Source organism: Apus apus, chromosome Z (assembly GCF_020740795.1).
Source record: "Apus apus isolate bApuApu2 chromosome Z, bApuApu2.pri.cur, whole genome shotgun sequence".
NCBI classification, from domain to species: domain Eukaryota; kingdom Metazoa; phylum Chordata; class Aves; order Apodiformes; family Apodidae; genus Apus; species Apus apus.
In genome coordinates, this window is record NC_067312.1 from 12,651,047 (window position 1) to 12,667,768 (window position 16,722).

The 16,722-nt window shown below is 39.0% G+C and overlaps 1 protein-coding gene across 4 annotated transcripts in view; it reads left to right on the forward strand.

Annotated features, from left to right (window-relative positions):
- The window catches only part of RAI14 (retinoic acid induced 14), an 82,281-nt gene extending 66,860 nt beyond the window's left edge, over positions 1–15,421 (forward strand). The window contains exons 6-18 of one of the 4 annotated variants that reach the window (XM_051643189.1): positions 443–500; positions 978–1,048; positions 2,468–2,574; positions 4,795–4,973; positions 5,612–5,640; positions 6,643–6,729; positions 7,324–7,410; positions 8,105–8,165; positions 8,510–8,628; positions 9,136–10,641; positions 11,439–11,588; positions 13,071–13,136; positions 13,420–15,421. In XM_051643189.1, coding sequence (XP_051499149.1) covers positions 443–500; positions 978–1,048; positions 2,468–2,574; positions 4,795–4,973; positions 5,612–5,640; positions 6,643–6,729; positions 7,324–7,410; positions 8,105–8,165; positions 8,510–8,628; positions 9,136–10,641; positions 11,439–11,588; positions 13,071–13,136; positions 13,420–13,497 — 2,598 coding nt within the window. In that variant the 3' untranslated portion in view covers positions 13,498–15,421. The remainder of the gene's footprint in view (positions 1–442; positions 501–977; positions 1,049–2,467; positions 2,575–4,794; positions 4,974–5,611; positions 5,641–6,642; positions 6,730–7,323; positions 7,411–8,104; positions 8,166–8,509; positions 8,629–9,135; positions 10,642–11,438; positions 11,589–13,070; positions 13,137–13,419) is intronic. The other 3 variants (XM_051643190.1, XM_051643191.1, XM_051643192.1) reach the window with 3 other exon arrangements.
- The last annotated feature ends 1,301 nt before the right edge of the window (positions 15,422–16,722 follow it).

Here is a 16,722-nt window from a genome sequence, read left to right on the forward strand (position 1 = left end):
TACCGCAAAATAAAAGTGGATTTGTTTCTACAAATGCAAATGGAGCCTTATTGCCTTTGACAGAAATAATGCAAGACTAAGTGCCTCTTACTGTAATTAAAAAAAAGAAAAAGCACAACAATGAAGAACCTTTTCTGAGGCAAGGGAGAGTATTTCCTTCCTTTTTCATTTCCTGATTTAAGTTGTTCCAAAATCATAGCTTTTTTAGAGATATTACTGTTCTGTGAGTACTTCCTATGGCTTCAGTATAAGCTGATAAAAAGAAAGGAGTGACCAGACTAATAGAGGGGAAAGCTATGCCTTTCTTCAGTAGTTCTTTTCTAGAGTAGTTCATAAAACTTCTCTCAAGATGTTTACTACTTTGGCCTTAACATCAAACATACATTCTGTTTTCATAGTGGTTTTCTAATTGTTTTTTTCCCCTTCTTATTGAACTCTGCAGAGTAAGTGTCCAGCAGACAGCACTGACAATTCTGGGAAAACAGCTTTACATTATGCAGGTAACTTCTTTGTTGAAAGCTTGTGCTGTCTATTTCCTTGTGCTTGATAGTCCTTGCTCTTTGGCCTGGTAGAGCTTTTTAGGTTCTGATTAGATAGTCTAGTGACTCCTCCAGATGGTTTACAAATTTCAGGTAGTTTTTAGAAAACACTGTGAATACTGAATATCAGTTGATTAGAGTTCACAAGCTTAAAATGCACACTTGCACTTGCACATGCAGAGCTATTGTAATATTTAAGATTACGTTGATTTTATGTTTTGGTCTTTAATGTTAATTTGGACCGTGAATATTGGTTGTATTTCTGAATACAACTTGCTGTTAATCCTTTTACCCTTTCTCTCCTTTCTTCTTAAACCAGAGAAATACAGTTGCATCTGTTTTACTTGGACTCCACTGTAATGCTGCAGTGAAAGCATGGAACATGAATTTTGAAAATGGGGTTTAATGGACATTCATACTTGTCTTTTTTTTTCTCAGCTGCATGTGGTTGTCTTCAGGCAGTGCAACTTCTGTGTGAGCACAAATGTCCAATTAACATCAAAGATTTGGTACGTACCTCTTCTGCCACTGTGTACTTCAGATACTTCAGAGCTTTTACCACCCTCCACTCCAGCCAATCTCAGCAGTTCAAAGCAGTACTATGCTTATATTTCTTCTTGCATTTCCCTGGGGGAGGAAGTTCCTTTTGCAGCTTGCTCAGGAAGTACTTCACAGTCCAATACTGTAGTGGTAGGATTTGCTGCTTGTTAAATGGAGGCATTGGTACAAGTAGCTAGAATAAATTCTCATCTATTCAAAACATGATTAAAAGTCTTCCCACTGACTCCAGGAGGCTTTGGAAAAGGCCATTATGTGACCAAGTGCTATGAAATGCTCACAAAGCCCAACCAGAGTATGATAAGCCTGAAGGGAAAAAAAAAAAAGGTACTGATGTAGTCTGAAGTTCCAGGGACACTACATTCACTGTTATGAAATGTCTATGAATAATGAGGTCTGTTACTGAGAATGATGCAACTGCTTGATAGAAAACCCTCTGATGATGAAGGAAGGCACTTGACAGAAATGAGGCACACAAAAAATAAATTTTAAAAAAACAAAAGGAAAAATATATTTAAACTTATTCCTTTTTGGCTTGGATCTATCTCCTTCGTAATATGGTCTTTTTAATATAAAAACCTATCACAGAGGTTAGACCTCTGTTTCAGTGGATGCATTTTAAAGCCAGAAAAGGTTTGTTTAGTCTTAAGAGAAAACTGTAGGAGTATCTTAAAAATGCCCTCAGATACATCATAGGGAAGAGGAAGGCAGATCAGCCTCAAAGGTGCATGATAAAATGAGGACAAGGAATGGTCAGAATTTGGGCAGTGGAACTAACTGGGGAAATTCCAGTTAGATACTAAAAATGAAAAATAATCTCTCTATGAACATGGTCAGACACTGGAACTGGCACCCAGAGATGTCCTGGTGTCTCTGGCTTTGGTGATACTTAAAACCTGACTGCACAAGACTCTGAGCAATGTACTGTGGCTTGAAGTTTGCCTAGCTTTGTACTGAGGGCAAATGGGGAGAAACCCTGGATGATCTCTAAAGGTGTCTTCCAGCTAAGTTATTCTGTGTTTATATGAAGCATTGTAATTTTGCCTTGTTCTTAGTTAAAATTACCATTTTTGTTGTGCAGCTACTTAGAAATATTGTGTGATTCCAAAATCATAATGTTCTAGCATTAAACAAACAGCAAAAGGGCTACAAACAGCAAAAAGCATTCCTACTCCTAACAGTTTGCATCCCCCACAGTCAAGAAGGGTGTTAAAGTAAACCTGATTACATGATGGTACACAGGAAATACGTACTCATGGTCCTTTGTTTGTGCTGTATAGAAGTAAAGTTCATAGCTGACCTTGAAATCTCAGAGTGATATTTTTAAGTGGATGGATTATTGTTCACAGTTTCTTTAAATGCATTCCTAGGATGGGAACATACCTCTGCTGCTTGCCATACAAAATGGTCATACAGAGGTCTGCAAGTACCTTCTGGATCATGGAGCAGATGTCAACACAAGGGATAAAAATGGAAGGTAACATGTTCGTTCTTCTCCAAGGCTGACTGTCAGATTAAGCTTTCATCTCAAATCCTTCCCAAAATAGTTGTTGTTAGGTGAAATAATGCATTCTGTACTAGACAACATATCCTTGTTGTTGAGAAGGCTTATGGAATTCTGCCTGAAGGAAAAAGTGAAACAGGAACTACACAGCTATAAAACTAGATGGATCTTTAAGATTTCCCTTGGGCTACAGGAGCAGTAAATCCCATTTTTAAATAATTCCTGCAAGAATCTGATTCATAGCACTTACCCACACATCACTTTGTACATGTCCCAGTTTTAAATGCTGCTTTCTTCTCGGCATGAGTTAGTTTCTCCAGTTTAAGTCCTGAAGGTGTTACCTGGGAGTGACATCTGTAGAGGGTTCTTTTTTCTACATAATGCAGCCCCAGAAGCAAGAGAAAAATACGGTACAGTTATAAAGTGGAGATGCTGTTATCTTAGAAGATGCCATTTAGAGATTTGTTGCATTAATAGATAAGAATGTGTGTCAGAAAACTTTAAAAAGCAACATCCATGTGGTGGAAAGTGCACTTGTTTTGATGGTACTGATGAAGGTCAAGAGTCTTTGAAAATTATGGGCTGTTTTACAGAGGGTCGGTTAAACGGTGAAGGTGAAGCAGGGTGCTTGAGAAGTCTTGGCACTTACACCTGATTGCAGTCTTGCTGATTGTACAATGCTCATATTGTTCTTTAGCAGCACCTGGGAGGATAAGACTGGGCTCTAACTTGTTTTTTATCAGTCCAAAGTTTATTAGCGCACTCTTTGTTTAAGTTGTTTAAAGAAAACCCCTTTGACATCTTGGTTGGTTTGAATGGCCTCATCGGTGCTTTGAACCTGAGCTGTTGCCCAGTCTGGAACCTCTGACTTCCCCTTGCTGTCTTACTACTGAATCAACAAAGTTTAGGATTCCTAGTTTAATTGGATGAAAGCATTTCTGTCATAAATAGGACAGACTTGCACTTTTGTATTTTCTTTTCTAAGTTAGTGTTGTGTGTAAAAGCAAGAAAATAGTATCACATGGAATATACCATTTTACTTCTCAGTTCCCCTCAGGTAAGGAAAGTGACTGCTCTTATATCTTGTATTCACAAAAGTGGTTAAGTTTCTTTACTGAAAAAAGGAGAAGCCTTATTGGGAGATGAAAACTGCATCTCCAATTTCCTATCTTGTCCAGAGTAAGGGAGTAATTTTGGAAACCTAAAATCATCTCTGTGACTCTTGAGGTGTGTTCCATGTTGCCACTCAGCACTACTTTTTAGCACAGCACTTCAGCAGCCATCACTTCTCCAGGACTCACCCATTACAGGGCTTGTGTTTAATTCAGCAGTAAAATGATTGTCTTAATACCCAGCAAATATTATCACTAGTAACTTTTCAGTTTCATGTCTGCACTGAGCAATGTGTTTGCCAGTGAACTTGGCCAACCTATTTGGCATTTTTTGATGTTGAGAAGGCAGAATCATACCCAAGCAGGAGAGCGATATTAAAGCATGCTTGAAAGGGGGAGATTTTCTGTGTATTTGTAACTACTCTGTACATTTCATATGGCCCCTTCAAGTAATTGAGGAAAACAGATAAACTGTGTTAGGAAGACACTCCTTCTGTATGCTGCCATTCTGTAAGATCTGGAACTGTTGAGCTGCTCTGTGCTGTTGTTATCGTTTTTTAAAGTGAGAGTAGATCAGGATTTGAGGTCAAACCCATCTCTTGGTCTCACTGAAGGGCTTCGAAGTTTGTCTTTTCAATTTAAATCTGTCTATTTTGTCTTAAAAGCAACATGTGAAGGAGAGCAGCAATGGAATAAATGCTTTCATGTTGTACCACCACTTGCAGTGCTGTAATTGGAGTGTGGCAGTAAGATTTGATAGTTTGACTTTATCCTGCAGCCATTTCCATCTATGGCTTCTCCTCTTAGCCTCAGAAATCAGTTTTTAGAAATGTTTGGAGACCTGTGCGAAGCATGCCAAGTCTCCGCAGAAGGTCCAGCTGAGGAGTACAGGGGAGAGGAGGAGGGGCAGGCATTTGTAAGAAGAAACGGCAGTTACATGGATGTGTCAATACACATTGATAAAATCTTGGACTTTATTGCACAATAACTGTCACACTTTTTTGCCTGAAAAAAAAATGAGCTGCTGCTTGAAGTGAACACTCTTGACACTTACTCTGTGTGTTTTGTTTGTTTTGTTCAGAACTGCTTTGATGATGGCTTGTGAAGCTGGTAACCTTAACATGGTGGAAGCCTTCCTTAGGAAAGGTGCAGATGTCAGCTTAGTAGATGTCTTTGGACAGAACGCTATGCATTACTCCAAGCTTTCTGAGAATACAGGGATCCAGAACCTCCTATCATCAAAGTTATCTCAGGATGTGGGTATGTAAGAGCTGCCACTCTGCAGTTAGTCAGTTCGTGAACTGACCATGTGTATGTATGTTTAGCAGTGAGCAAATTTACTTCATAAGGTAGCCTGAAAAGTTTTTAAAGCCATCTTCAGGATGGTCTGGCTGAAGCTTCCCAAAAGCAGGAAAATGTGGTCTCTGCCGTAGGCAGTAATATTTATTATGGGATAAAGCACTGAGCAGGGCAAAAAGAGGTGTTTTGGAGAAAGAAAAGGTAAGCTGATGTAGCAGCATCATTAAGGTTTGCATAACATGTGGACTAGATCCTTTTTTATTATGTGAAAGAGTAAGTGGAACATGTAGCTCCTCAGTAGAGGGAGGGTTTTTATGGTCAAACTAAGATTTCTCAAGTAGGAAGCTAATGTTCAAAAATAGTGCAAGACTGCAGCACAATAAGGACTGTCACAATCCTTTTACTTTTGTTTCAAAATGAAACTCAAAAAGTAGCAGAGAAAGGATATGGTTCAGGTGGAATTGGAAGTTAAAGTATATTTCTCTGATTTCAGACAGGAATTCAGGAACTAAATCAAGTATTTATGGTGTGGGAAGTAGAGTTGAGAAGAGGGCTAGGAGTGGCAGATAACTTAATTCCACTTCTTTTCTGCTTCACAGATACAAAGTCACCGACAAAAGCAAAGCAGGTATTTGTCTGTTTGGTTTTAAAAATACTCAAGCTGTGTAGACTTGTAACTTAAGAAAAAACAGTAATTGATGTGACTAGAAGCAGCAGTTAATGTCACTGTGAGATGCAGCTGCCATTGGCTACTCTGTAATGTGAAAGGTTCTTGTTGCTTATTTAAAAAATCTGTTTCAGGAACATGTCTTTTAGACTTAGCTTCTCTCTTCAGCAGCAGCCAGCACCATCAGTGAGAAAAGGGAAGGGAGGGTGAGTGTGTATATGCACACGTGCTGGGAAGATGCCCGCCCCACTTTTCTCAGGTGTAACACAGAAGCTTGGCTTTTGGACTCCCTGTCTCTTCAAACTGTAGCAAAGATGATCTAGAAAACTTCCTAGTTGCCATAACTTATAATTGAAGGTTATCCCTGGTTATGTTTTACTGGAGATCCCGACCTGTGAGAATCCAAACAGATTTACCGAGTTGATTACATTTTTTTATTCAGTATCATAACTTAGAGTGCATGTAGACCTTAACAGACCTGCTGGTGTCTGGAAAGTGGATAAGGGTGCCATGCACTTGTTCATTCCTTGTATGAGTGGAGAGATGGGTTTTTTAGGGAACTTAGGCAGAAGTTCATGGAGAGGAAAGATGGCAGCTATTAAGAATGGCATGACTGGACTGTATGAATGGAATTATTTAAGATCACTAGTGCTAAACCTATTGTCAGCTTTTGCTTTTTCACTAAATCTTGTTTGTTTTCACTGAAGCATGGATTACAAGGGGGCAGAACCTTATTGTCAGGCATGTTTAATATCTTTGTGTTAGTAGAGATGTAGTCTTTACATAGAAAAAAAAATAAGGCACTGCATGAGCTGCTAAAGTTGATATTAATGTGGGGTTTTGTCTGTTATGTTGGTGTTTGTTTGGTTTTTTGTTTGATTGGTTTTTTATAATTAAACAACTTGCTCAGACTTTACTAACCAAACTAACAAACCTACCTTTTCTGGCTGGTGAAACTTTCAGCATGATCAAGGCTCTAAATTAAGTTCAGAAAGAAGTGGAACTCCAAAAAAACGCAAAGCCCCACCTCCTCCTATCAGTCCTATTCAGGTAAAGAAAAGACCAATTTTGAGATGCTTTCAGGGGATGAAAAGTGTTTTGAGCATTTTGTGAATGATGTGGGTGTTACTTTATATGCCTGTCTTACCATGAGTGCTTTTCCTGACATTAGGATGACACCATGAAAGCACATATTGGTTAGGTTAACTAAGCAAACTTGCTTGAATTACAGCATGGTCTTAAGGTACAACTGTATGAACTTTACAATTTCTTCTGTCTAAAGTTGAAGGTTTCCTGGTTTTTCCAACTTTCATAAGTAAATAATTATGTGTATTTTAAGTATATTCTTACATGTATATATACATATGAAAGTAAAATATGTAAATAGGTTTTTATTATTTCAAAATTCAATTTAACAGGTTTTATATTAGACAGGAATGTTACCTGTATAACAGCTACATGCATATGTAATTCTGACTGAGAAGAGCACTGAATGAGTAGGTCTGCCCTTTGAAACTAACTTAGAATTCTGACTTGTGCAGGGAAAAGTGCTTATATGTATGTGTTCATATATACATGTATGTACACATCTTAGGTGGTTATATGTACACATACATATACATCTTTATGAAATATTTTTTACAGCTTAGTGATTTGTCCTCTCCACACTCATCAACTTCAACTCCTGTGACTGGAAAAGGGCAGGCTTTCTTTGCTGATCAAGCATGCAAGGTATCAGTTTTCTGTTTGTATGAATCTTAAGGAAGGAAAGTACAGTATCTTAAAAATCTACTTTGCTTAATAAACTACTTTGCAGAGTCTCCTGTGAATTAATTAACTGAATTTTAGAAACAAAAAGGAACCTAAATCTGTGTCAATGTAATTTATAAAGGCAGTGTGGAATATGCTAATATTTACTCAGTATATAAATAGAATTAGTAATAAATTAGATAGCAATTAAGAATATAGTTATGAAAGTAAGTAATAATGTTGTTAAAGCTCATTACCAGCAAAGTACATGACATTGCGCAATGCAAAAAGCAGAGAGACCCTTTCACCAAAAGACATCAGGGAATTGGTTCTTTATCTTGATCTTTATCTTATGATGTTATAGTGTTTTTTTTTAATACATGACAATATATTGCTATTATTTATTGCAGAGGCTGCAGCCTTCCAAAATCTCTAGGAGTTAGTTGCCCGTATTTCATTAATACTTAATGAGAATTCAGCAATGGGAATTAAATGGCTCTAGCAAATTTTGAAATACTGGCCACTTGCTACAATTGGCTACATGCAAAAAAGACACCAGAAATAAAAGAAACCCACTTTGCCAGGTTTTATCCAGCAAGATCTCTCTTGTCCGTACTTCTCTTTGGTGAACCTTTGTATCTGTATTCTATGAAAACATTTTATTTTGGTGTCTCAGCAGGAGGAATTCAGCTCCTTGCCTCGGGGTAATAAAGAGAGACTGAGTGACAGCACAGGAGGTATACTAGAATGTTTAATCCTAATTTTCATATTTCGTTGGGTGTTTTAGGTAATGTGAAATGTTGGAAACTCGCCAGAAATCCTCTGTGCCTTTCCATTTCTAACGTAATACATGATAAGTATTGGGAGTGATGTTTTGTAATTTCTCTACCAGCTGCCCACCAAAACCTGCTTCTATTGGGTGATCTAACACATTTTTGGGAAAGAGTTTCTGGGAACAGTTTGCTTGCTCACTACCCTTAGCAGTCATGGGAACAAACTGTTAAATTTGAAAGGTTAGGATGACAAATTAGTTAGCAGTTCAGCTTTTTGAAAGCTTTTGAATTTTTTTTTTCCTCCAAAGGTGCTGATAGTTTATTGGATATGAGTTCTGAAGCTGACCAGCAAGACCTACTTCTGTTGATGCAAGCAAAAATTGCTTCTTTGACATTGCACAATAAGGAGCTGCAGGACAAATTACAGGTGGCTTATTTTTGTGCTGTTCTAGTGCTCTTTCAGTCTGCTAGCAGAACAAAGAGCTGCTTACCATTTTAAAGAGATGTACTATGCAGATAGTTTAGCAAGCTTGGTGCTGTTAAGATCATGAAAACACTCTGCTCCAAAGGATTAAATCAGTGTTTTGATCTCACTTTTCCCATAAATTACTGAATAACTTTGTTTGTTACGATAACCACATTCTAAAAGATGTTGTTAACAGTTGTGTTAGCAGAATTTTAGTTTGCATAACTTTGATTATTAGCTTATGGAGATTAGCCCATAGGCTTTCAGAGGATCTCGGCACTTCCTGCCTTCACTTGCTATATATGGATAAGTGGGAGCAGCAGGGTTTTGAATTTTTCTAAAACTTTTTTCCATGGTGCTTTAATTGTCTGTCTCTGTAGGATGCGGCAAGATTTCCTCTGTCCTAAAAAAAAGGTAATTATGTACTTGGGTTTACTGTGCAATTGTTTGGGTTTCTTTTTGCCACAGGAAAGAACACCAAGAGAAGTGGATTTGACCCAAACAGAGTTTGAGCAAACAGCAGATAGACAAAAAGAGTTCTCAGCTCAGGACCTGAAGTCTACATTACATGCCACTCACATTCAAGAAAAGCTGACAAGCCCCAGTGAAGTAAAAATGAAGTACCTCCAGGGAGGCTTAATGGATGTGCAGGGGAAATCAGAGAATTGTGAAGCCAAAAGAAAGCACACAGAAGCTCAGGTCCAGTCTAGAGTTCCAGAAACAGATAATTTAAATAACACAGACATTTCAGAAAATGGTTCTGATCTTAACCTGAGTTTCCAAGAAACTCAAAACAGGTATGAGGAAGCTGTGAAAGAGGTTTTGAATGTACAAAGGCAAATGAAATTGGGTATTGTTTCCTCTGAAAGTGAAGAAACCAGTTCTGATCTGAGTAGGTTGAAAGTTACATGTGGAGAAGTTGAAATGCTTAAGCAAGAGCTGAAGAGAGCATTGGAGGAAAGTGAAAGACAAAAAGATAAAGTGAGAGAGCTACAGAAAAAGTTTGAGGAAAGAGAGCAAAATGTGGCAAGCAAATTGTCTGCAGAAGAGTGTGAGGAAATGAAGAATTCATATTGTTCACTTATTGATAATATTAATCAAGAGAAGGCATTGTTGATTGAGAGGTACAAAGAAGGGCAAGAGGAAATTAAAAGGCTACAGGACAAGCTGACACATCAGGCACAGCTGGAATCTAGTGCTGAAGCTGGAGAAATGAAAGATGCGATGCACAAAATGATAGATGAGCTCAACAGTCAACTTAGTGAGTTGTCTCAGTTGTACCGAGAAGCACAAGCAGAGCTTGAAGACTATAGGAAGAGAAAAACTCTAGATGATATAGCTTTGGACTACATCCCTAGAGACGAACATGAGAAACTGATGCAGGAAACAAATTCTTTGAAATACCAAGCAGAGAATGAGTTATCAGAAATGAAATCCCAGTACACAAAAGTATTAGATGAAGCTGAAGAGCTAAAGCAACTGTTGGATGCTCAGAAACAAAACTCTTTGCCAATTACTGAACACCATCAGGTGATGAATGCACTCAGAAATACTGTCAAGGAAATGGAGGAAGAAATAAATGAGCTCAAAGGACTGCTTACCAACAAGGAAAGTGAAGTAAGAAACTTACAGAAGGAATTACTGGAAGAAAAAGCTGCAATTAATGAAGCAATGGTACCCAAGGCTACATATGAAAAGCTCCAGTCATCACTAGAGGGTGAAGTCAGTGTTCTGTCATCCAAACTGAGAGATGTAATCCAAGAGAAGGAAAATGTGTCCTTAGATGCAATGCAACTGAGAAATGAAGTTTTGCACTTGAAAGAAGAGAAAGAGGGCATGCACACCCTGCTTGAAGCAAAGGAACGGGAGGTGACTGGTCTTCATCAGAAGTACCATCAAGCTCAAGAAGATCTTCTTGAAATGAAAAGATCTTCTGAAAGCTCATCAAAACTCGAAGAGGATAAAGATAAAAAGGTTGGTGATTCATTACAGTGGAGGGGTAGTGCATGAGTTCAGACTGCAAAGCATGTTGGATGGCCTGTGGGAGAGCTAATAGACAATATTGTGTCGGCTGTCACAGAGTGGAATAACTTCTGAATGCATTTGCCCATCTGAAAATTCAGATACCAAACTCAAAGATGTTTTCAGTATGGTTAACCTTGCAGTTGTTTTCCCTTCCCTGTGGAAATACACATCATCTTCCATTTTACCTCTTTTAAGTTCTGCTTATGTTGGGTTTGCACTATTCAGGCAACTGAAGTTGAATTGGGATTTATAGCAGGAAGAGATTCCAGAGGAGACAAGAAAACAAAAGATCAGAAATAATAAAAAATACAGTGTTCTGATTTTACTGTATGATCCAACCTTAGCATAACTTGAATATTTTTCCTCTGCAGCAACCATGTCTGCCACTACAAATTTGTTTCTAAAAAGCTATGTATTTTGCTAGCTGTGAATAGTTGGCCTGTGTTTGGTATGTTTCTGTCTTTGTGTTCAGCAGAAGTGTTTTAAAGGTGGTAAATGCAATCTTTGATTGCTAAAAACTACTGGCTTTCAGAACAAGGAATGCATTTTGAATTGACTGGGCTAGGAGGTAGGATAGAGGAGCATTGCAGCCTTTCACTTACATGCTGTCTCTATCCGTTGAGTTTATTTGCATCTTGTTTGTCCCCACTTCTTAAATTTAAGTCACAAATAACTCCAAGATAAGACCCATAAGAATACAGTGTATCTTGCAGCTTTTCATGAAAACCTATTTTTTGCCTCCCCAGATCAATGAAATGTCCAAGGAAGTTAGCAAATTAAAAGAGGCATTGAACAGCCTTTCTCAGCTTTCCTACTCGACCAGTGCCCCCAAAAGACAAAGCCAGCAGCTGGAGGCCTTACAACAGCAAGTGAAGCAGTTGCAAAACCAACTGACTGTAAGTGTGATAGTTTGTGAACCCACCATCACTTCCAGTTCCTTGAAGCTATGCATGCCATTCTCCTCTGTGCCTTATTTAATGTGAAGCACAATCAGTGAGTACAAGCAAAGGAACTTTCATCCAGAAATTCTATGATATCTCTTGTTTCTTTGAAATGTTTAGGAATCTGCAACTCACTAATTGGTCTTTAGAAACAGTCTAATTAAAGAAAGCTTTTTTACTCAGATCAATAGTGGAGCAAAGTTCCTGTACTTGTAGTGGAGTGTAGTGACCAGACCTGCTGCTGAGACCCTGATTTCTGAAAATAAGTCTAGTGTGCAGTGGATTTGTGTGTTTTCTCAAGAACATCAATCAGCTGAAGTCCTTTTGGTTTTTTACACTAAAATAAGTTTGACTTCCTCAAAGAAAGTAGTCACTGAAGGCATGAAGTTTCAAATCAAGCAATTTCATCTGTTTATAGGGAGCACAGTCAATTCTCTCAAATTCTGAACCGCTTAAAGATATAATTTTTTTAATTGTATTTGTGCATGTTGAGTCAAAATTACTATTTCCAAGAGCTTGCCTGTCCAAGATAACACTTAATTCATTGCTGAAGGTGAAAAGGAGAATTCCTATCCTGACGTGCTAAGTGGCTTACCTGGTGTCTGCTTTCCTGCCTTCCCCAGCAGACAGAAGGAAGAGTCAATAAGCATATGGGCCAGGAAAATTCCCTTGCAGTGGGGAAAAATGAGTAGGCAGAGAGCTGGAATCTGCATCCTGCCAGTGTAAAGGCACAGACTGTTTCTTAACCCAGTCCACCAAATCCAAAAGGACATCTCCCATTGCTTAAGTACTAGCAAAAGGTAGTGTAAGGTGCAAAGATGAGCAAGACATTAGGAAAGTGGGCAGGTTTTAAAGAGAACAGAAGCATTCTTTCCTTTTTGTAGGCTAGCTTTGGAAGGATGGCTTCTGGGATGTGGCAGCCCGTGATCATGAAAAGGGTGGCTGGCTTTCCTTGCTCACATGCATAGTAAGCAAGTGAAGATTTTCAAGATTTAAAACCTTTGTAAGCACCTCCTTTTCCCTGGGATGACATTAGCTGGCAAATGGGTCACTGACTTCAGGGAAGAGCTTATTTGCACTTAACAGTTGATTTGTCAGAACACTGTTGACTGTCGTCACTTCTGGTTGCTGATAAGCTCAGAAGTAGAGTATGTGCTCATTCCACTTCTTTGCAGCTCAGTGCTTCTTAGAGCTGATGTCACCTCACCAGCTTTTTACTGGGGTGGGTAGAGTTACGGTGTTTCTGTGGACCACACTTCTGAGCAAATTATGTTTCGGATGGTTCGGATGGTTGGTAGCGCAGTGCTGTGTGAGCTAGTTTCACATGTGTGCATAAGGTTGTGGTCTGTAATTCCCTGGAGCTCTCTAAATCTAGTTGGGGAGCTCTGAATTCAATAGTTCTGAATGCTCTGTGACTTTCTGTTTAACTATTTCTAGGAAACAAAGAAACAACATCAAGAAATTGTCTCAGTTTACAGGATGCATCTTCTCTATGCTGTGCAGGTATGGTTGCATGTTATCAGATACACAGTGCTGATATTTTAATGAAAGCTGTTTCTTCTGCAGATCTAGTAAGAACTTTAGATGTTTTACCCAAAACATCTTTAGATGTTTTATCTGAAGTCATCCTACCCAAAAGATATGACTGCTTAAGCACAAATTTAACACTGCTTCCCTTTGGGAAACTGATCTAATCACTATACTTCACAAATAGTTTGTAAATGCTCTTAAAGAGCAGAGGGATGCTTGGATTCAATCATCTTTTCATCTTTTTCCCCTTGTCCAGGGTCAAATGGATGAAGATGTCCAGAAAGTGCTGAAGCAAATTTTATCAATGTGCAAAAGCCAATCACAGAAGAAGTAAACAAAAAAAACCAAGAAAAACTGCTAATTTCTATTAATCCTTTTATGGGTGTGTATCTTATTTGCCTTAACATAAGATTTTAAATTGGCAATTTGCTGCTTTTATGTTATTGTGCTGTGAGGTGGATTTGTTTGTCTGTCTCTACCACTTTGTATGTGCGTTTGCGTGTGCAGTAAGTAAACAGATGCCTGCTTTTCATATCCAAAATGCAAATATGTTCTTTAGACTTTTTACTTAGACCACTCTGTGTCATGTTTACCCAGAAAGTACTTTCTAGCTTCCTCCAACAGAGGGAGGTTAATCTAGAAGGCACTCATGTTGCCTGGATGAATGGGAAATTCTCCATAAGGTCTTCTGTACTGTTTATAAGCTGCATCTTGATATGGGGATTAACTTTGTTGTTTTATGTTGTAGCACTCAGATACGTGACATTTTGCCACATGCAGTCTTTGGCAGACCAGAAGTGAGCCTTGCAGCAGTGAGCAGAAATAGATATTTATGCTAAACCAGAACATCAAATACCTACATGAGTTAGTGTAATATTATTTAAGTTTAATATACCGTAAGGTAGCTGTCCCAACCAATCCAATGCACTGAGTACACAAAAATCATGCCAAGTTTCATAGTTTCCTTCAGCTGCCTGGTAGTGGAATGAAACTATTTCAAAAGGTAAAATCCTTAGTTTTTTGAAGTTCTGTACAAAGCAGAACAGAAAGGTCTGTACAAACAACCCTTTATGGAAGGTTTAGCTATCTATGCAAGAGTTGGCCATGAAGCTCAGGAACAAAACCAGAACATACACTTTAGACAAGGGATTCTAGTGAACACAGGATGTTTACAGTGATGTCAATGCCTCATACTTCCTAACCTCACTTTTGTAAAGATCTTCTCTTCAGTATATTTTTATTGGCCCTCTAAATGAATTTTTTCTAACTAAACCATTTTTTCTACATAATGTTTGCATTAAGCTTATTAACAAATATTTTTAGGTAATCGTGTTTTAGAGGGTTTCTTTTTATACCCCCAAGTATTCAGTAATAGTGAAGCATAGTGAAGTGTTTTGAGTTTGTGAAAGATCTGTGTGGAATAGTAGAGCTGTCTGTGTCAGTGTGGTCCAGAGCAGTGAGGTATACAAGGCAATTCAGCCTGCTGTTTTAAGAAAATGTAGAAATTAGAGCTAGGGAACCGCAAGAGGTGTTGAAATTGCTGCATGTTGTTTCTGGAGGCTAGGGGAATCAGTAAAGCCTTTATCAGCACTTTTTGAATTTCAAGTAAAATTAAAATGTCTGCTGTGGTGTAGTATGAAAGATGGAAAAATGCTTCTAAGCACACACTGCACTTGAGGATGCAACCGTTCTAACTAGCTTGCAGCTTCACTATGGTATTTGTTTTATTCCTGTTAGTGGATATGTCTCTAATAGAGAAATCTTGCAGAGCTATATAATCTATGAAGTTTATATCAATTCGTAATATGACAAGAGTCAGCAGTGCCTCAGGCTGATTGAACTCATAGTGCACTTAGATAATTCCTAACCCTGGTAAAACTAAAATGTATTTTAAAAGCATAAAGAAAAATCACACCTTTGCTTTTTTGGGGTGGTTTAACTTATGCCTGCTAATTTTGAACAGTATTTTTCAGTTAGATGGTTTTGAAAATGCTCCAAAGAAATGTGAAAAGAATTTTGCTGCAGCACTTCAAAATGAACAAGGTTTTAGCATGCTAATGCTGCCAAGTGTAAAACTTGATTAATCGTTTTGTAGGTTGCCTGATGGATTTAGTCTTCTACTTTGTTTTGGTTTGTATATTTATTACAATTATCTTTGTGGAATATTGAAAATTATATACTACAGCATAGCAAGTTTCTTTATATGTAATTTACAAGAAGTTTCCTTATGCAGCAAATAAACTATTTCCAATTTTTCATCTTCGTTCTTTGTGTGCCTTCATTTACTTTTTGTACTGAGGGAAATCTCACCACACTTGTTTTAATGTAGTACGACGGTGTTCTATGTCTCATGAGTAGATGGCTTTCAGATGTACCAGGTTTTCCTCCCTGAAATTGCAACTTGATTGTTAACTTTCTGAATCTGTCAGGTAGGATAGAATCTGCTCCAGATGCCATGCAGCCAGTTTTGCATATCATGCCTTTGATTTGATTGGTAAGTTCAGAACCATTTCTTACGTTGACATCCTGGTAGAGGTAACATAAGCCCCAGTGACATGTGGCTGTTTCCTGCTCACAGATCCCCCAGTGTCATTCTCCTAGGAGAGAACCAGCCAAGAGAGGGCCAGTGGAAAAGCTGTCTGGAAATCACTTGGTAGGTGCTACCTCACTACCTGGAGCTGTAGTTTGGTTTTCAAGCCCATTTCATGTTACGTGCGTTTTCCTGAGCAGTGGCTGGCTGGGGACAGGAGGCAGGTGGTGTGTGGCTTCACTGCTCTGAAGGCCTCAGAGCTAAATAAATTACTGTTGCTATACACGAGTTGTGGTTAGACCATAAAAGATGCTCTTTGGGTGGCTTTGGCAGTGTGGGCTGCCAGCCTGGAGTCTGGAGGAGAGAGGGGGATGAGCAAGGAGCCTGGAGGTCCATGTGGGCTGCAGGGGGAGAGCTGCCATCGTAGTGAAGGGGGCAGTGGTGTCTGTGTCAGCCTTTGTCCATCTGACCTCCCCCCAGCGGGTCACTGGCTTGTGTTGCACCAACCAGAGAGCCTGAGGCTTTCACCACACTGATGCCATCCTTCATCTGAGCAAAAGGCTGAAGCAATCTGCCCTTAAACATGGCAGAGACCCATGTGCTGCAGGGAAAAATCACTGTCTCAAGCAGTGTGGCCAGGCCTCCCGGTATGAGGCAGGCCCTGGAGCAGAGGCAGCTTCTGCAGCCCTGGCTGTCATGGGGCTGCATGTTGAGAAACTCACAGAAAAGCTCCTGGAGGAGTTGGGTGTTGAGGTTTCAGAGCAGCAGCACAAGCAGCCATGATGTAACCCAGCACATACTCTGCAAGCAAAACCCCGCCAGTTTTGTCAGATAGGAGCGGGTGCAAGGCTTTTAGGTCAGATCAGTGGTTTAAATCCTCAGTTTGCTGTGGTTTTGCTCTGCCACAGGGAGCACTAAAAGTGCTCAGAATGTAATGTCAAGCTACAGTTCAAGAGTTTGTCTGAGTACCTTGAAACCATCATCTATAGCAACACTGTCTAGTTCTGCAAAGACAGGTCCCTGGGGGTG